Source organism: Brachyhypopomus gauderio, chromosome 19, assembly GCF_052324685.1.
Source record: "Brachyhypopomus gauderio isolate BG-103 chromosome 19, BGAUD_0.2, whole genome shotgun sequence".
Classification (NCBI taxonomy): Eukaryota; Metazoa; Chordata; class Actinopteri; order Gymnotiformes; family Hypopomidae; genus Brachyhypopomus; species Brachyhypopomus gauderio.
The window spans coordinates 12,753,289-12,774,185 of record NC_135229.1 but is presented as its reverse complement, the minus strand read 5'-3'; the positions used below and the strand labels follow the sequence as shown (position 1 = coordinate 12,774,185).

General features: G+C 48.8%; 1 protein-coding gene across 1 annotated transcript in view; it reads right to left on the bottom strand.

The window, feature by feature from the left end:
• cdh7a (cadherin 7a) overlaps positions 1-20,897 on the bottom strand; it is a 45,270-nt gene that overhangs the window by 9,683 nt on the left and 14,690 nt on the right. Inside the window, 9 exon segments of the mRNA XM_076981714.1 lie at positions 1,132-1,383; positions 1,633-1,750; positions 7,093-7,214; positions 10,964-11,100; positions 11,616-11,869; positions 12,825-13,012; positions 13,485-13,652; positions 15,781-15,900; positions 18,404-18,698. Coding sequence (XP_076837829.1) covers positions 1,132-1,383; positions 1,633-1,750; positions 7,093-7,214; positions 10,964-11,100; positions 11,616-11,869; positions 12,825-13,012; positions 13,485-13,652; positions 15,781-15,900; positions 18,404-18,698 — 1,654 coding nt within the window.

The following is a 20,897-nucleotide window of genomic DNA, read 5'->3' as shown; positions in this document are numbered from 1 at the left end:
TGATCAGCCCTGAGGGGTGCTTCTCACGTCTCCTCGTGCTGCTGTACATCCATATCAAGCGTTCCACGGGAGACACCCAGTCTGAGGGAACGAGGCAGGGGTCAAATCAGACCTCCATCTTTACGGTCTCATTATGAACAGGATGCATCGTGCCTGGCCTAGTTATTAAAAAGCCTTGATCAGACACAAAAGGATACAACGGTAAGACTTGCACCGACGCTCTCCCGTGGAGAGGTCCCACCCACGGCTAGCCTGGAGTCCGAGGAGGGCTATCAATGCCATAATCAGGAAATCAATCCTTCCATCAGCCCCGCATTCACTTTCTCTCTCCCGAGTTCTCAGGTCAACAAATGAACGCAAAGTCAACCAATCAGAGCCTGTGAATAGCGTATATTGGAAGGAGAGACACTCATCGAACAATCAGTCAGCGAAGGCACAAATCCGTTAATCAGGCACGTCGGTATGAACTCGGGAGCTGGAACACGAGCCAGTCTGGACAGGGAGACCAAGCACTGTCCTTCCCAGCAAACAACCTCCACGCAAAGACGACGAGACACGTCTGCTCAGCCATGCGACGAGGGTATCAGTGAAAATCAGTCGCAATTAAGTCGTTTTCTACTTGACAAATGTTATTTGCTTGTAAAACTGCATTTTACCCAAAAGCCAATTAGCAGTATTTTTTTTTACATTGCTGAATCAGTTTGCTGTTAATCAAGGAAATGATTTGAGGAGGCACAGACACGCAAGCAAAACGCGCGACAACATCTCTTGTGGTGATCAATAGCGACATGGAACCAAAACTGAAAGACGTAAAACACGTGTTAGATAACTGACGCAGAATCAACCCCCAAAACCCCGACCAAGTTGCTAATGCAGATGACGATGACGATAATGATGTTAACGATGACGACGATGATGATGATGATGGTGGTGATAATGATGATGATGGTAATAGTAATGATGTTAACGATGACGATGATGATAATGATGTTAATGATGACGATGATGATGGTGGTGGTGATAATGATGATGATGGTAATAGTAATGATGATGATGATGATGATGATGGTAATGGTGATAATGGTGATGATGATAATAGTAATGATGATGATGATGATGAAGGTCATTTACCCAGCAGGGTGAGGATGCAGGCCAGAATGGCCATGAGGGCTCCGGTGCTGAGTCCAGCCGACAACAGGAAGGCCTCAGAACCGCAGGCGTGCGGCGTGCCGTCCTGGTCGCAGTCGCACACGCGTATGGACAGAGTGTTGGTGCTGCTGAGAGCCGGACTGCCACTGTCCACTATGAGCACCGGGAGACGGTACACAGCCTGCTCACGTCTCTGAAAAGCTCCCCGTTTGGTCAGGACAGACGCGGTGTTGTCTGGTGAACGGGGAGGAGCAGGGGAGGGGAGGTGAGGGGAGGAGAGGGGAGGAGAGAAGAACGGAGGAGAGGGGAGGAGAGGAGAGGAGGGGAAGAAAGGAGAGGGGAGGAGAGATCAGAGTTAAAAATACTACTAAAGTAGGTCATAATTGGTCAACCATAGCCTACATGAGGATATCCAAGGAGATTGTGTGTGCACGTCTAAACATGATCAAGTAGATAATGCACCGAGTTGTGAAGTGTTGCTACCTTTGTTGTCGCGGAGGGTGAAATTATGATTTCCAGCAGCCTCTGGGCTCAGAGAGAAGAAGAAGCGATGGCCACTAGGGGGCGCATCTTTGTCCACCGCACTTATGGTCTCGATGACCTGAGAAGACCACACCCATTATTTTCCATTAGCACCACAAACAAACAGAGCAAACAGCAAAAAAAATGCACCAGTGCCTTGTGGTATATTTTGATCTGGTCTTTTTAAAGTGCATGCCTCGTAACTGAGTGCGAAGTTCGATTTTGGGCCGTCCGTCTGAGAGAGAGTCTGGTGGCACCTTGACAACAGGACTAAATCTGAAATTAACTCCAACACCGAATCCACACAATGTTCGAGTAAAGCAATGCGCTGTGTGTGGTCCGTCATACTTATACAGCATCTAAGGGGTTTTTCGCCCAGCCCAGAAGCCATTCTGGTCTCAAGAAGCCATTCTGGACAGGACGTGCCCCGACATCCCAGAAGCAGAGAAGACGTGCTGCGTTTTAAAGATGACCATCAGGTCTGTTTGTCGGCCGCTGAGATTAGAAAGCCCCCTGCCCGCCGTCACACTGCCAGGGCCATCTCTGCAGGCCTGGCCCGGGTTAAACACTGAGTATCCAGCGCTCCCTCTGGGTCAGGCTGCAGTCAGCAGAACCCAATCTGCTCCTACACCCTGGGCCAACGGAGAACAGCAGCCGCAAACATTTCCGTCCGCCGTTACTCGCCGTATGGAATTATAATCAGGAAGTGTTTCACACTTTCATCCACTCAGAGGCCATGCTTTCATCCCTTATCCTCTGCATTTACTGATTGATGAGCAAGGGCACCTATGATGGGTTTAGCTCTTAATCTGTAAATATTTTTGAACCGTAAAACCATTAGAACCATTACTTTCCCCAATAAATACTTCATGCTGTTCATGATGTTCTAACGTTAAGCTCCGGATCACGCTAGCATATGAGTGAACGAACAGGCTGGGTGGGGGGCTGGGTGTGTAACGTGGGGAAGTTAGCTGCTTTTTGATAGAAGCTGAGGGCTATTTTTAGAGAATTAATCGAACTGAGTGCAGACCGAAAAAGGATTTGCAGTGAGGACCCTGCCATTTGCAGGGCAGACTGCCGGAAGTCTCCATCTGACGAGCGAGTCTTATAGGTTTCCCTTGGCAAGGACGTCCCTGCTGCTCGGAGAGTCAACATCGATCCGCCGAGAACTGAGGTCAGTTGCTGAGGTCAGAGGAAGGTCAGAGCTCCCCTCAAAGGCGACGTTATGAGGTACACCTGTGTAATAGGTGCCGCTTAAAGCTTCACAACTACCCACCAGAACCGGCTGGTTTGCGGCCATTGTGGATATTATTTGGGTGTCAGACCACACCACGGCTTTGAGACATACATCTCAGACCGCAGTGGGTGTAGTGTTAGTGACACTACACCTGTTACATGTGCCATTGTCACTCTGTTGAATGCAGTCTTACACACACACACACACACACACACACACACGCAAAGCCAGCAACAGTTTTGCGGTCAAAACCTGACCATTGATGAAGAGCTCGAGATCGGGCTAATACATTTAGTGGCAACAGACAGGGCTATAGGGTTATTGTGTCCAGCTACTGTACAAAACATTCCTATGAAATAAATGTTCCTAATAAAGTTGGCAGCAAGCACACACTCCCAGCAGCCACCATCATAAATCTATTATGGCATCTTGCTTGAAGCGCCACATGCACAAGTGGAAATATAGGTGACCTAGTCTTCACCACTCAGCATGGAGCACAGGCTGCAGTACCAGCTAATCCCACCGTGAACGCAGAGGGGAAACGTTTCCATCCATATCCTGCCAATCAGGCGGTGGCGGTGGCGGTCACAGCCCGTCTGGAGCACCTGCCCTGGGGGGGGGCCGCTAGGGGACCCCTGGGGTCTGCTCCGACCACTCGCACGCAAGCGCACTAATCCGCGGCGAATCGCCGGGCCAATCGTTGCGTCTATTCACACGTAAGAGCCCCGTTAAATGAGAAAATCGACACGGGGCGCTCCTGAGGTTCAAGGAGACGGGCGCGAGCGTGAAAAGGGGGGGGGAAGACGGACGCCTGGCGCGACCCCATTAGAGGAGCTCACGATGTCGGGCCTGGGGGATTTTTTCTTTACAACCAGCCATCTGTTTTAGTCCGGAGCGATCGCCGCCTTCTCCGTGTCACAGACGCTCGGCGAAGGCGACGGGGAGAAAAATAAATCTGTCGGCTTTGATAAGAGGGAGCAGGTAGTGCCTCGGCAACAATGCACGGCGTCTCCTCGGCGACGCCAGCGACTCGGCGGAGTTCATTCGAATTCAAGGGCCCCGCGCGTAAGCCCCTTCAGAGCGGGGGGCCCCCAGACAGGCCTATCACGTCTGGCGCAGAAACGCGCGGCTGACACGTATCACAAGAGCGATGAAGAAAATGCACCCGGTGGCTGCCTGGAACGCCATCCACGCCGGCCGCATTCTGAACGCGCGGTACGATAATACGAGCGGGCGTGACCGTCTGTGTTTGTATATCGTACTTTCTCTTCCCGCAGTTGCTAAGATGCTTTACAAGAACATATTAAAAAGTCCCGTTCCTCCAGCAACAAGTATAAAGGTCATATGAGTGCAGAAAAGCAGATGTGGTTATCAGTCTCATGGTAATACAGAAGCCCTGAGCTTTTTAATATCTGGATTTTTTTTTCCAAATCCAGAAAAGGGTTTCCACTGCTGTGAGCAGTGAAAATGTAAACTGTAATAAGGGTCTAATCTCGAACGGGAAACACGACTTATCAAAAGTGTCTTTGACTCTCACACGAATGGCTGTGGCGTCGTCAGAGAGCTGGCGTCAGGGCTGAGGGGGCCCGGGGTGGGTGGGAGTGTACCGGGTCACGTATGACTGCCACTCGCCGCTGGGCTGAGGGAGAGGTGTATCTTGGCCCCGCGCCAGTACCCGAGACACCAGGCAAAGTCAATTGCCTCTTAATATGACAGCAATCTGGGGATGTGAAAGGGCTTGGGGGTGGGTCTGTGTGGGCCAGAAGAGGACCGGGAGAGCTCTTTGTTAATGTTTCTCTGCGGCGAAGACAGCGATCCGGTTCCTGGAGAAAGGCAGGCACACGGGGGCCTAATTACTGGGGGCCACAAACAATGATCTTCCCACGGGGATCTGCTGAATCACCGGTTCCTATACCTCTCACAGCGCTCCTTCTCCTGCTTAAAGGCCCCATCGGGAGAGATGAGTGTTTTTTAAACCTATACAGCCATGTCCCGGCTCTCCAAACCACTCCGATCCTGCCAAGCTGCTTCCTGACACACGCCGGCGGTCACGGGAACCTGCCAGTGTCCGGCCTTAATTGCACTGCGATGCACGGGCTCTGTGGCAGGGTTGGGGGCCACTTCAGATACCGTGCCAGCGGCCTATCCGGACATGCGATGCCTCCGACATTTACACGAGCAAAAATGTTTCCCAATCAGAGTCCGACCGCACCCGCGGACCCACCAGCAGAGGTTCGTATTACTCTCGGCTGGAGCGAACCATTCTGAGGATTTATGGAGCCTTCTACGGTATCTCCAGTAACACGTTCAATAATGACTCTGGGGCAGACAAATGCCCTAATAAGATCAGAGTGCTGAATGCACGTGTACTGAAGCCTCTCCTGTACACTGAACAGTCAATAGGAAGGAGGTAACGTGTGGTGCGCGTCGGTTTGGACGCCACGGCGAGGACGATCCTCGTATACTCCACACCCCTCCACACTCCCCTCCAGCAAACCAATTTCATGCCACCGTGGCGCGTTTGCGTGACTGTAAAGCTGTTTCCACACCGGTGCGCAGTGCTTTGATCCCCTGATTAGAGCGACCTGCCATGAAAATCTGCATCGAAGCCTCTTTTTGTTTTTGCTTCAGAACAGCTGGGTCCTCTGCGTTCTCAGCTGGCTGGAGGTCAAGATCAACCACCCCCCCCCCCCCCAACTCCTCCAATCCCTCCACCCCCCCCACCTCCCCGCTCACGTGATACTTTGCATCAGTGGTTAACTTTAGCTGTAAGAGTGGCTGGTCAATATGACAGTTTATCTTTGTCTGGCTGGGTTTATATCATCAACATTATGAGCAGTCTAGCTAGGAGAAGGTAGTGTTCTCCCAGAAACCTATGCTTTGCTGTGCTTTGAAGCTAACAGTTTTGGCCGAATATCCATTGTTTTGAAATTGCTTGCTAACGTGAGCCAATGCACCCCCAAGAATCATGGATTAGGTGAGTTTCACAAGCCAACGTTAGCCATGATAACTCCGGATACTACAGTTCAGACTCAATAATGAATGACTTGATAATGAAAAGGAAATGTAGCTACTTTTTGTAACAAGAAAGTACGTTACACATAGCATTGTTCACAAAGTCAGATAGACAACAGCACTGGAAGTAATCAGAATAATGGCCAGCCTGGTTGTTCAAACAACAAAAGATCCATCAGCAAAGTACATCGCATTAAATCACAAAGGAAACATTCAATTCCACACCAATAATAATTCCTTCACGTTTGTCGGCACCTCTGAAACACCAGGATGTTCTGCTCTTAGCTGGAGCCTTGAAGCTCCATCTCATATCTTCAGCTCTGCATCACTCCGCTTGGACCAAAGGTGAAGCTACACAGGACGGCCGGCTCGGATTCTCCACTGTCTCCTTATTCAGCGATATCTCCGTCCTCCCATTCATTAACTTTCAGCGTTGTACGGATCAGCATTATAAGCCACTCCCCCGCTAAGGTTACTCGGGTAACCGGCCCATCAAGCAAGACCTTATTTTTTCAGACCGTGTATGAGACATTAATATGTCTGACGTGGTCTGAACAACTCCTGCCAAATCCGACCCGACAGCTCTTGCTTCTGGATGAATATTTCATGATTTACAAGGGGGACTCGTAGCAGCGGGTCGCTAGTTTTTAGAAGATGTTTTTTTTCTTCTTGACTCAGTTATGCAACTCCTTTCAATAGTAACAAACACATTTTACATACCGCACCTTTAAAATGTGCAGTTAAGAAAAAACCTGCCTTGTCTGACCGGTGAGTCTTCCAAAGGAGAACCCTCCCGGGGCCTTGAGCTGCCAATCAAACAAAACTTAATGGCTAATTAAGTACATTTTGGAGTATGAGGTTTTATGCTCTGTACATTCGCCTGTCACCCTTACCAAACTAATTTGTTTTATTCATCAAGCATGAACTCTTGGTGAACTGCTGCACTTTGGAAAGGACGGAGACCGTCACATTCAGCCTCTAGTTCAGTGGCCGTGCGTGTGGGACGAAGTAAAGCAGCGGTCTGTCCGCATTTGAAAATGTCACAGATACGAGAGAGGGAGAGCGCGTTTTGGCCTGGAGGCACTTGCTAATGACACCAGCAGTTGTTTTGCTTTGGCGAACTCGGGAGCCATTCGGTGAGGAGTCGTGAACGAGAGTCGTCGGACTACCTGGCCTGGACCGCCGTTCTCACACAGGAACGTCTCGTATTCTAAAGCGAAGACTGGGGCGTTGTCGTTCACGTCCATCACCGTGATGAGAGTGACCCCTTTTCCAACCTGTGTTGGGTCCACTGGAGGAGAGAGAGAGAGAGAGAGAGAGAGTTAGGATGCAGCCAGTGAAATCTTCTCATCACACTCAGACCTCCCAGTTAGCTTAGCACAACATGCACAGCAATCGTCTTAGATTTTATGCATCTTTGAATCTCCTGGTGCTTGGTAGTACGGATCTCTGGTTTAATAAGACTTGCTGTAGCTCAAAGACAAAACAAATATACAAGTCCCACGGTTTACAATTACATATCTGAAGGGACATAATAAAAAGTCCACACAATCTGTTCTGGACATGAGGCGGGTTCTGTAAGTCTCATCTTTTTGGATGAGGTGCTTGGAAAGATGTAAATATGGAGGTGTGGGTTTCGATGGGACCGAGACGAAGCTGCATTATTTATGGGTTTAGAGTCAGGCGAGCGTTTTTTTTCAGGCTCAGTGATTTTAGGGCAGTGGGAACAGAAATGAGGCTGGCCGGACCACACACACACACACACACACACACACACACACACACACACCGCCGCAAACAAACAGCACAAGAGTCTCATGCGACTTTGCATCAGGATCGACCTGCCCAAATGAAAACAGCGATGCAGACATCATCCTGTTCACCAGAGGCCCAGTTCCAAGGTCCCGAGCTCACACGGACGCGGTAAGTAAGAGGGAAAGGATAAAAAACCACTGAAGATTAAGGAATACGAAAGAAGGTGTTTCGATTTTCAGCGGTTTGAAGGACCCATGGGACTGATTCTTTCTGCATTTTATATCAAGGTCGTCTTTGCCAGGCTGGCAATGTATATGAGAAACTAGTTGGACGCAATTATTTATGCAACAGTTGGCAAACAGCGAATTAATATGCCGTATGGGGGCTTGCCACATATCCTGGGTTTTTTTTTGGTAAGCATATAACAGCTATTACTGTGGTGCTCCTCACAGCACGAGCCAAGCCCAAACACCTGTGGAGGCCAAACAGCGCTTAGTCAACCAGAAGAGACACAGCTGGTAGAAATTCGCTGAATACTCCGAAGCAGTCTTCAGCAACTTCAAGCGCAGACAACATCCTTGATTAATAAGAACCAGTCTGTGTGAGTGTGTGCGAGTGTGGGGGCGTGTGTGAATGTGTAACTGTGTGTGCGCTCTAGCTCTGCATCAGTCTAGAAAATTCCTATCACAATATGCTCCTCAAACCACACAGATATTTATTAGCTTGACATTTATTTGCGCGCCGATATATATCCCTCTGAAAATCAGTATCAGCGAAGCATTACTTATAAATGAATCCACCAGTGACTTCACCTAAAAATACAAGTTCATCTTAAAATGATAAAAGCTTGTATGATTCAGCTGGGAAATGAAGGGAACACCACACAAAAAGAAGCATTTCTTTAAGCGAGCCTTTGTTTCACATATTAGCAGGCCTTTATCCATGACCACAGTGGTGCACAGCTGAGCCCTGTAGGATTGAGCCTCTAAGTGCCCTGTAGGCCCGAACCTCTAAGGCGTGAGTGCTGAGTCATTGCGGCCGGTGTACCGCTGGAACGTGTGATTTATTATTCGCGCCTGGCCAGGTCTTGAGGAACTTGCACGCACAGCAGAACTTAGGCCAGTCTGACATCCAGACACATAGTGCACGGTGTCTCACGCCGGGACAGTGTGTGTGTGTGTGTGTGTTTGGGGGGCAAAAACGACCGCAAACTCCGTCCCCACTCCCACCGCCCATCCCGAGAAAAGCGGTGTGTACTGCGTCCTCGCTCAGAGAGAGATTAACAACATCAGCCTCTGAGACCTCTGCACCTGGAGGGAGAAACCTAGCCTACAACTCTTACATCTCTTTACTTGACCCTGTAAACCGAATGCTTCTGAGTCCTGGTCCTCGAGCGCTCTTGCCCCGTACAGTTTAGTGTTTTCATTGCTCTTATACGCATGCAATGTTTTTGACAGGAAGGGCTTGCTAATCAGCTGATGAGTCGAATCTCGAAGTGTGGAGTCAAGGAGAGACAGAGAAATGTGCAGACGTAGCCCGAGACGTGGCCTGTTAACCTGCTATGTAGGGTCTCATCTTCTGACAGGTGCGGCTGCATCATGGCATTGGGGCTTCCTACACCTGTGTGGTTGGGGGGTGTGATGGTGCATTTGTACAGATGGAGGTTTGCATACACCGCACCCCGCAGTGCACGGCCAGGCAGTGCCGGGTGGGGCACCGTGCCCCTCCAACAATGCCAGTTCAGTAGCTTTTGAGTTTAAAAAATGGCACGGGCTGAAGGCTCCGCACCCGTGTCCCGGCCGGGCCAGACGTTGGCGCCGGTCCGGTTCTCCGGGCGTTGGCCTGCTGTTACCGCAGGAGCTCTGGGCACTTGCCCGGAGCGTGATGCCCAACCGCAGTACTGCCATTCTCTGATATCAGCCCTCTGTGCCAGTGCCACGGCCACTGTAGATGAGCGACGCCATCCGGGACTCCACCGCTAGTCACCAGCATGTCGGAGCTGTAACTAATGCAATAAGCTGAACTGATATAACGGAGAGAGGACATCACACACTGTAGCTGGGAAATGAAAAAAAAAGTTTTCGCATGTAAAAATCCAATATCAGAAATGTTTTCATCCCATGTGCTTTTAGATGCTATTAACATGGTGCTGCAGGCAAAATGAAAGCAAATGGACCCGAAACTTAAATTTCAGAGTTGTTGTGCCTTACCCCCCCAGACAGGTAAAAGATAAAAGTGGACAGAAATTTCAATCTTCCACGTCAAGGTCCATTTCAGGAACCTTAGAGGAATATGACAAAGATCGATAGACGATGAACTGGTACACCTCAGTTAAACATGTGCAACATCACGGGGAGAGAACAGCAGGGCCAGCACACGCAGGGCCAGCACACGCAGAGCTAGCACACGCAGGTTTAGCACACGCAGGGCCAGTACACGCAGGGCCAGTACACGCAGGTTTAGCACACGCAGGGCCAGTACACGCAAGGCTAGCAGACGCAGGGCAAGCACACGCAGGTTTAGCACACGCAGGGCCAGCACACGCAGGGCCAGCACACGCAGGGCAAGCACACGCAGGGCAAGCACACGCAGGGCTAGCGCACGCAGGGCTAGCACACGCAGGGCCAGCACACGCAAGGCCAGCACACGCAGGGCCAGTACACGCAGAGTTAGCACACGCAGGGCCTGCACACGCAGGGCTAGCACACGCAGGGCCAGTACACGCAGGTTTAGCACACGCAGGGCCAGTACACGCAGGGCCAGTACACGCAAGGCCAGTACACGCAGGGCTAGCACACGCAGGGCCAGCACACGCAGGGCCAGCACACGCAGGGCCAGTACAGAGACAGCTAGGCATACACATCTGGTCTGAAATATTGATTACTTCAGCTCTGTACCAGCTGTTGGGCCAGTCTACGTCTGCTAGCCTCAGGATAATGATATTCATTGGGAAATTGCTTGGGAGGCTTAAATTCTTATCTGTTATTACAGTATGCAGGATTGCACTCTAATAGAATTTGTGATTGTAGTGAGTGAGACCAGATGCTGGAGGTTTGGAGCAGTGACGGGACAAGAAAAATGACTTGTGTGTCAGAAAATGATGCTTCTCTGAAGGTTTGAAGGTCTCAATTATGAAGGTTGTAAGAAAAAAAAGTTAAACGGTGTGGTGATTCCAGACACAGAACTCGTAGAAGAAGAACAGAGCATACATTTGTGTGGAGCGGATCCTTTTTTTACGAAGATAAGAGCTCGTTCTGTACTACGGCTACGAACCCGAGCACTCACAGCTTTCGACGGCGAGGACGGTGATGTTGTGCACGGCGTTGAGCTCTCGGTCCAAAGGCTTGGCCGTGCTGATGATCCCGGTTGCCGCCTCGATGTTGAAGAATCGCTCCAGGTCCGTGTTGCGGTCTATCGAGTATCTGCAGACAGATGTTCAGAGGTGCAAACTCAGCACGGGGCGGCGTCTCCAGCGCTTGGGAAGAACGCCATCGCTCGTCGTGGATTCTGATGGATTTTTTTTATGCCAGTGTTGCATCAACATCAACATTATTCCCATTTTGCTGAACAAATCAGAATAATTTTCCGCTCGCCCATGTCACCCAAACACAGTTAGCTGGGAACATTAATCTTGAAGTACAAACGTCAAGCGAGTAGCTCATTTAGGAAGAAGGAGTTCTATAATTAACACGCCGATACACTTCTGTATTAGCTCCACATGACAGGATTAATAACCGCGGCAATCAATTCTCTTTATGCTCTCTCAATCTGCAATATCAAAGCTAATCAATGTAATTCAAAAATGCTGAAAGAGAAAATAAGAAAAAAATTATGCTGTAATTAACAATAACACAACGCTATGCAAAAGTCCTCCTGGCGTTGAGCTGTAGCTCTCTGCGTGTTACATGGGCGGGTGAGTCTCGCCATGCACCCCTACCTGATGGGACTGTTGGTGGAGTCCGGATCCAGGGCGGAGACCGTGCCAACCACGGTGCCCACTCGGGCCGCCTCCGAGACCGCCATCCTGCTGAGGGGAGCGGCGAACACGGGCGGCTCGTCCACGTTGTCCACGGCCAGCCGCACCGTCGCCATGTCGCTGAACGGTCCGTGGGCGCGGAAGCGTGGATCGATGTTTCTGTTGGACGCCTCGATTTTTAGAGTGTAGCTCGTCTTCGTTTCAAAGTCGAGACTCTGGCGGAGGAAGAAGGAGGGAAAGAACAGTGAGAATGAGGATCAGCCATTTGAGGGAGTCAACATATCAGTCGGGGGTAACCGATGCACAAGAGCCTAACGTGAGATTCACGTGAGCCAACATGAGATTCAAGCCATCAACAAAACTGACAGGAAGAAAACAGACAGAAAATGACATCAGAATCCTTTTTTTTGAAAACAAGCTTGGGCAATAAAAAAATGAACATGACATCCACCAGACCTGCTACGCCCCCTGCAGCTCATATTTCATTTCAAGTACTGATCTGAGGACAGTACAGTGTAGCATCACAGCACCATATTTCACCTAAGTACTGATCTGAGGACAGTACAGTGTAGCATTGCAGCTTTCAATTTAAGAAGGATATGTGCAATGGCTAGAATGTCTTTTTGGAACAGCTTCTCTAAAAGCCATTAATCACACCTGTCTGGTTTGAAAAAGAGTCACTGGCACGTGCTCTCGATGCAAAATGTCCCCTCTAGATAAGTCAGGACAGCTGTGGCAGTGTGTATTCCGCTGTGGTTTTAGTCCAGCATCGAGCAGGTCAACGCCGAGCTCGAAGGCCCGAGGGGCTTATTTGTGACATGATCCGGGGGAAGATTTCAGCGGCGGACGTATCGGCAGTATCTAGCCTCAGATCGCCAGCCGTAGATTATCTGCACGCGTGCATCGGGCCCGCCACCCTAATTCTGCCTTTATCTCCGGTGTCCTTTGCTTTCGCGACCTCGGTGGGCCGTTCGCGGGAGCGCCGTTAAAGTCATTAAAGAGTTTAATGCACAATGGAAAAATGATGCCCTTAGAGATGGCAGCTCAAGTGTTAGCCATGAATCCACTTGTTAAATATGGAAGGACTTTGCAAAAAGCTCGTCCGCGGGACTGCATAATCGGGCTGGACGAGAGGGAAGGGAGCCCCAGGGTGGCGGCTCTGTGGCCTACCTTCTGTAACACTATGACCCCTTCCTGGGTGTCTTTGTCTGGCTCGATTCTGAACACCCCAAGGCCGTCCCCTTCTATAATCCTGTACTCCATCTCGGCGTTGGGTCCCGTGTCTGAGTCCAGGGCCTTTATCTTCGCCACCACTGACGCCACAGGCAGAGACTCGGACACGGGAAACTGATAGGATTCTGCAAGAGGAGCCCATACCACCCACACACACACACACACACACACACACACACACACACACACACACACAGAAATTTCTGATGATGTAATTTTTCTTTTTCTCTTATCACCTGGCCACCGTGTCTGGTCTGTTCTTGCTACACAGCCGCCCTCACCACAACACATGGTGTACCAGTGTACCAAGCTAACTCCCTCGACATTTGCTCGACACACTCCAAATTTCCTGTGTTGCTGCCGATACAACATGGGTAAAGAGATATAACCTGAATTAACACCGGCCCACTCTTCCTCGTTTGTTAGAGGAGATGAAGAAAAACACAGGGGGGATTTCCATTCAGCAGGTGATCCATCAGGTAATTACACCCCGGTCCCTGTTTCATCACTATGGCTAATAGCACATTGACTGGTGTTTGGCACAGCAGTCCCTGTAGGGTGGACGTGCGAGTCTCAGCGTGAGGTGGACGGCCGTACTTCGCATAAAGCGCGGAGGGTTGTCGTTGACGTCGGTCAGGGTGACGGTCACGGACGTGGTCCCCGAGAGACCGCCCATCTGGCCGCCCATGTCTTTCGCCTGGATGACCAGGAGATACTGGTCCCTTGCCTCACGGTCCATGTTGGGTAGGGCTGTCCTCACAATACCTGTTGAAACCAGTGGGTGTTACCAATCTGTATCATTACTTTAGCTGTAAATCACTGCATTCCCTAGAAATAATTAGGCATAGACTTGAACTACATCAATGTAGCTTGGTTAAGGATTAGACCTAGTCTTAGAACCAGCCCGTTGGAAACAGGCTCAAAACATGACGAACGATGTAGGACTCTGGAATGGATCAGTGTCTGCCAAGCTGCGTCTTAATTCAAACAAGACCGGCCGTGTTTTAAACTCTTTAATGCTGAAGCACAGAACTTCTCCAGCCTTGACCTTTCAGGCCGTCGCAAAAAACATATCTTGAAAATGCCTCTTGGCGACAGGCCATCTTTACCGATGTCTGCATTGGGCTTGGAATTCATTTCCTCCCTGGATCTTTGTTAGTTTTGGCATTATCATTCGTCGACTCATTCCCGTGCGATTAAACATCTTGTTTTCCGTCCTGCGCCCCAGACGTTTGGGGTAAACCGTGATCAATACACGCTGCTATTTGCCGTGGCTGCCACTCGATGCTTCCAGTGCCTCATTGGGAGAAGTGAAAAAAATTCTAAAATTAGTCCACACAGCAAAAAAGAAGTTTAATCAAGGGCCTGTAATTTGTCCATGATGACAGACCTCCTATGCGGAAGGAGATATGACCTCAGTTTACCGCTGGTGCACTGATTGCATTCAATATGTGTTTTCCTGTAATCAGGTGACGTGCAAAGCAAGGACCATCCAGGTCTCTGGAGCGAATGGAGCCAGTGGGCCCCACAACGATCTCGCTGCACGCACCGCCAACCACTAAGACGTGTGACGGCGCACACTCAAATGCCGCAGGCGGTTGACGACCCATGTGGCCGTAACATGGGGAAAACGCCCAAACTCACACGTGAACATGCCAAACCACAGCGCTTGCGCCAAACCACAGCAGTGGTTGCGTACACAGTGAAGTGACTCGCGCCCTACTGCTGGGACCCGGGCTCAAACCCAGGAGTGAGTGGAAGAGTCTGTGGTGGGGGCCATGGTGGGGACCGTGGTGGGGACCGTGGTGGGGGCCGTGCCAGCCGTCTGCTATCCCACACACATCACCCTGGGCAACCAGCGCTCCCGTCCAGACTCGTTTGTCTGCAGCAGGACGGAGACGTGAGACGCGGCTCATTTGGGAAGACGAGGAAGCTGTAGACGCTCAAGGGACACACTCTGCCACAAGGACAGCTCCCCCAGATTAGCGCGTGACATATGATAGGGGCTCTTCTGGAAACAGGGTGGGAAACGTTAGGAAGACTAACACTGGGAAGAGGATTATTCACATACATATACATTTATATACATATATAGTATATGGGTTATATATATATATATATATATATAACTTTTTGAAACTGTAGAAGTTCTAAATCTGAATGCTAAATTTCGTTTCATCTGAAAGCTGAGAGGAGGGAGATTTCACTATGGAGTGTCTTGGCTGTCATGACTGGTTAAACTGCATTATTTAATTCTAGGATTCTATTCCTATGTGACAGGCCAAGATATATTACAAGACTCCACCATAGTCTTGTGAGATACGTCATTTCGTGTCACGGCGCCATTCCCACTTGAAGATCCCAGACAATAAATCTTCCAAAAATATTTCAGAGAATAATCAGCGTGCCTCGAACAGCCACCCAACGGGGCATTTTTAACTCTCGCACGGCGAGAGGCAATGAAAGCGTGTCTAGATGCCTGGGAGTGCGAGACTGACTAGGGCAAAACCACCCTGATTGTGCCCTGGCTTCTCTCCAAAGTCTCTGTGTATTGAGATGTGGCAGCAAGCTAAACTTTTGCCTCGGGTCAGGCTTGAACCGGCAGTGCCGTCCGAATGCGGTACCGGGCGACCTAAAAATAGTTCCCACCCTCCCCAGCACAGGATACCGTATCACGCTTAGAGTGTAATAGTTGCCAGCGTAAATACTGACAAGTAACGAGATCTCCAATGACAATATAAAGGTTAGCTGTTGCTATTGCAAACGTAAGAATGCTCAGAGTGCTCCATTGCTTGCAGATAACCAGGGCACATGGGACTCTTGCAAAAAGATGACGTTGGTCATTTGGTGCACATTTGCCATCTATTGTTTCCTTCTCTACCGTGTTGTTTACCTGTTTTGGGTTCCACAGAGAAATAGGGCTGTCCCTCCAGGATGCTGTACACGACCCTGGCGCTGTTTCCGTACGTGGGGTCATCCGCGTCGCTTGCCTTCACCTCCACCACGGACGTGCCTATGAAACAACAAACACGCAGCGCAGGTCGCGTGACTTTAAACGTCGTAGGAATCGCGATGATCTGAAGCACTGCAGGATACGATCTGAAACCAAAATAAATTCAAAGCCCCCCAGTTCATTCAAGTGGAAACGAGCTGTTTGAATTTCCACTCTTCCCTGAAAGTTGATGGAGATCTGGAGGGCTGTGGGCGGCTCGCCTCTACGGCATGTGCCTTTAGTTTGCGTGGTAATCCTGATTGCGTCCACATGTTTCCCGAGTGCTGCGTCCACAAAAAAAATTCCGGGGCGATGCCGCACGCCACCACCGTGAGCCTGCCCGTGACCCGACTCGAAGTCTTCTCCTTGTGGAGTTTCATGACCCTTATGTCTCTGCTCAAAGATCTGCTCTCAAGAGCGCAGATAGGTTTTTTGCCAGAAAAGTTTCATGATTTAATTCCTTTTACTGTCCATGTATTATAGTCCCTGCACCCCCCCACCCCTTCAAATGCACACATGCACAATCTGTATTTCAGAACTTGTTCTTCTAGAGCTGGAACATAGATGTCTTTGCCCTGGTACAAAACTGCAAGGGAACTTTAATATTGCCTGGCTGGCTAGCTGATATATCCCAGATAGATTTTATTTAAACGGTAAAACGGCTAATGGAAAGTGCTGGGCCTTCATTCAAGCACAATTTATGGGCTGGTGTGGGCTGTGGCTCTCCCCGGAAAAGCGCAGAAATTTCTTCCTTAAACGCATTTGCTCGTGAAAGGAGTAAATAAGACATTTGGGCCCGGGCCCAGTTCATGTCCTATCTGAAACCCGAACATCTGGAGGATGCCGGTGGGAGTGCAGGAGCGAAAACAGGGCGGCCACGAAAATACCGCGGCACGTGGACCTCCAGTGAACGGGCTTCGCTTGCTATCAGATGATGGCGTGTGATTTCATTTCTCTCTCACCACACATTCACCACCAGCTTATTGCTTGGGAAGAAAATTGCTTTAGACTTTTAACTAATGGATGGCAACTGAAGGATAAAATTAAGCCATGTTTATATATAGTCACACAGAACCTGACTAAAATTTCGGTGTTCTCACAGTGTAAGAAAACACTTTACTTATATTAGAGACAGAGAATAAGGCAATTTATTCTGTATTTTCTACAGCTAACATTTCCCGCTGCCGAACATATCAGGACCTTGTTTGCTCTTTCAGTCAGAAATACGTTACGTTTTTGTTCACTTTAAGCCTTTCCGACGATCAGTTACACCGTCTTTCCTCATTAGCTGATGCTCAGTGCCGTAATAAGACATGACACAGTGATTAATATGTTCCCTCACTCTGCCTGTGCATATGGGTATATCAGACAGGCCAGGTTATTTGAGCTATCAGCAAAAAAATAAATAAATTACTCAGAAGGGGAAGTTGGCTCTTCTGACAAAACGAAGACCGGTGGGTGAGTCATTTGATTAAAGAACGTATGGGCTTTGAGAGGGTTCCCAGTCAAGAATGGTGGCAGTAACGCGTGGGACAGCTTATCAGGATGTTAACCCCTCCTGGAAGGCAAGAAGAGGTTGTCTGTAGTCTGGTGCTGATGAGGGTGATCAGACCTATGTCTGACGAGGGGAAAGCTCAATTCGTACACCTTTTTCTCACACGGTCGGGCGAGGCGACTAGACAGTGATGTTTTAATGTGGTCACGCTCACGTGTTAATAATAAACGCGATGTGTGAGAAATGACCAGGCCGAAGGTGTTATCATAAGTGCCTGCTATGAAATTGCATGCTGGGTGTCAGGAGAGAGAGAGAGAGAGAAGTGGAGAGAGAGAGAGTAAGTTGGAGAGAGAGAGTGAGAGAGAGATGGAGAGAGTGAGATAGAGATGGGGAGAGAGATACAGAGATAGAGAGAAAGATGGAGAAAGAGAGAGAGAGAGAGAGAGAGAGAGAGAGAGAGAGAGATGGGTAAAAGGGCTGCAAAGGTCTGCAGTAGCAAACAATCTCCTGTTTCTTAATTACTAAATTAAATTAATAATTTTCTCATTAAACAAGTCCATTCATCTCCACTCAGCCACTAATGATTTTAAATTGATCTGTAACGCAGTCGTGGAGAACGCAGTCGCCTGCATTTTCAGAGGCTAATGGTTTTGCTCCCAGGTCTGGACAGACACTGGCAGCCCACATGTTAATTGCTATTATAAAACAGCATGTCATCTCTCTCCCACTGTCAGCCACTCTGTGCTCTGCATGGTCAAACAGTAGCAAACAAACGGTCTTCGCTGCACACGTAGAGTGTAAATATTACCTACCTTGCGACTGATTTAAGGGGGTGGGGGGCTGGGGGGTGAATTCAAAAAGCCTGCGCAATCAGTCAGATGAGTACTCTAAAGTATATTTTCTTTAGCTAAACAGGCATTTTTACAGTATTACCAAGCTGTGTATGACCTGTGTAAACAGTAACCAGTAACGAACCGAAACATGGGGGTTCTGCAGTTACCCAGACTCATTACGAATGTGGTGGCTCACCGACGGGAGACATCTCGGGGACTTGGGCCTGGTACGGCCCGTCTGGGAATCGGGGCTCGTTGTCGTTGATGTCCTGCACCTTGATGACGAACTCGGACTCGGGCTCGACGGGCAGGTCGGTGGCCCGGTCTCGGGCCTGCGCTCGCAGCGTGTAGTACGCCTGTTCCTCGCGGTCCAGCCTCTTCGTGGCGTGGATGTCGCCCGTGTTCTCGTCGATGGTGAAAATGGTGGTGGCTCCCTCCCCCGACAGCACATACTTAACTCTGCCCTCCCCTCTGTCTACATCAGAGTGCAGCTGTGTAGAGAGACAGTTAGAGAGCGTGAGACAGACAGAGAGAGAGACAGAGAGAGGGAGAGAGAGAGCGAGGTGAAGGGAAAGATGATGTCATTTATTAATACTGATTTTATTCATTCTGAATACCATAAACTTCACCATAAACTACGCACTAAATGTCTTTGATGCAGTAAATCACATGTGAAGTAATTAAGGAAATTAAAATCATCTTTGAGTGACAATGACATTTTTAGACTCAGGTTAATACTCGCAATCTGAAGGTTGCTTATTCATTACTGTCAGTCTCCGAGACATAATAAACCCTCCACACCATCTTGGTGTCCTTACTAAACATTCTTTCTAAGCTACAGTCTGTTGTAAATATTACTTAAATTTCACATTTTAACAGCCCCATTGATTCTTGATGAAGACCTACAAACCCATTTAGGAGAAGTAAAACCCTTTTCTTAGTCTCAAGAGCCTCTTTATCTCTGTATTTAAATGCATGGAAACAAAAAAAGGAAAATCACTCTAGTAACAAAACCTATCTGAGTTATTTGAGTTTGAGTTTTAAATACCTATCATGGCCATTTTTACTCTCAGTCCACAGATGCACTAACAAGAAACCTCTGCAACTCAAGTGCTTTGCTTCTCACTGCTGAAAGCATAACAGTTTCTCCGACTTGTTTATTCCTGCAGCTGAAAAATCATATTTACGATCTCTCTGGGCAGAGAATACCAAACCACAAATACTGAGCTGGAATGTTTTTAGTCCTTCACCGTATAACTGCTTTGGTCATCTTAGACACGTTTGCCAACCTGAAGAGATTTGCTAGTCGGCGTCCAGCTGAGTTACATGTGTCTTCTTAACCAGCCAAATAAGTAGACCCCACAGCACCTCAGGAATAGTGTCTCCACGCTGGCCCTGTCCAAAGAGGCTCTGTTGCCACTGTCTTTGCTCACATAAATGGCCGCCAGCCAACGGCACAGTTGGGCCCACATGCGACTGTATTTCTGTCCACCGCTGCGGTCCAATCCGAGGTTACAATATCCACTGAGTCGGACCACAACTCTTAATGCAAATCATCTATGCGGTTTAATAACGAAAACAAAATTTAACAAAAAATAATAATAATATGTCAAAATACGGCATATGGGAGGAAATTCCATTCACAATAGTCAGGTGTCTTCATGACAGTGCGGCCTAATTAGTCAGCGTTTATATTTGTTGGCCATGAGCTGCTGACTCTCTGAGGACTAATCTCAGTGTGAAGTGTCGCTTGGCTGAACTCAGTGCTGTATTTCACACGCTATTTTATGTAAGATCTTTATTGTAGATATAATGTGGTGAAATGACTACCACAGCTTATCACAGCTTGTGTGCAGTGCTTTGTTGCTCCAAAGACAGGACTCACATACTCACATATAGATCAGAAGAGGCAGTACAATCCCTCAGAATAATTAGCTCCATATGCACGTGTGTGTGTGTGTGTGTGTGTGTGTGTGTGTGTGTGTGTGTGTGTGTGTGTGTGTGTGTGTGTGTGTGTGTGTACATACTATATATATAGAGTATGTATGAATTTTGGTAGTATTTATTTAAAATATACAGAATAACACACAGAAAAATACAGCCATGAAGAATAACTCTGGATCCCAGCGGGCTAAGTGTAGGTGTGCAAATGTGTTTGTGCTCAGACTTGACTACCTTCTCTCTCTCTGCTGTCCTTTTCTGCTGGTCCTTCCCAGGAGTCACACACTCACACACTCACACACACACACACACAAACACACACACACACACACACACACACACACACACAACACAGCTTAATGGAGGGCAGGGATGCCTGAGCAGCGGAATAAAGTAATGAAAAGGGGAGAGAGGAAAAGAGAACGAGGGGTGAAGAAAAAGATGAGAGTGGGAACCAGGGGGCTCTCGCCTGAAACCTTGCACGCGATGAGACCCATCTTTCCTCTCCCTGCCCCCCCCCCTCTCTTTTACTAGGGGTCTTTGCTATGAGTGAGCTGTGTCCAGACCTCCTGTTTCTGCTCTTCTGAGGTCTGAATGTCTAGCTAGTTCACTCCTAATCTGTATCGAGCCATTCTGAGGGCCCAGACTCCAGCTGCTGCGAGATGAATCTTCATCGCAGCTCGTAATAAAACCAGACGGATGCCAGTATTTATTGGGGTAGTTAGAATGTCAGTAATCATTACCAAAAG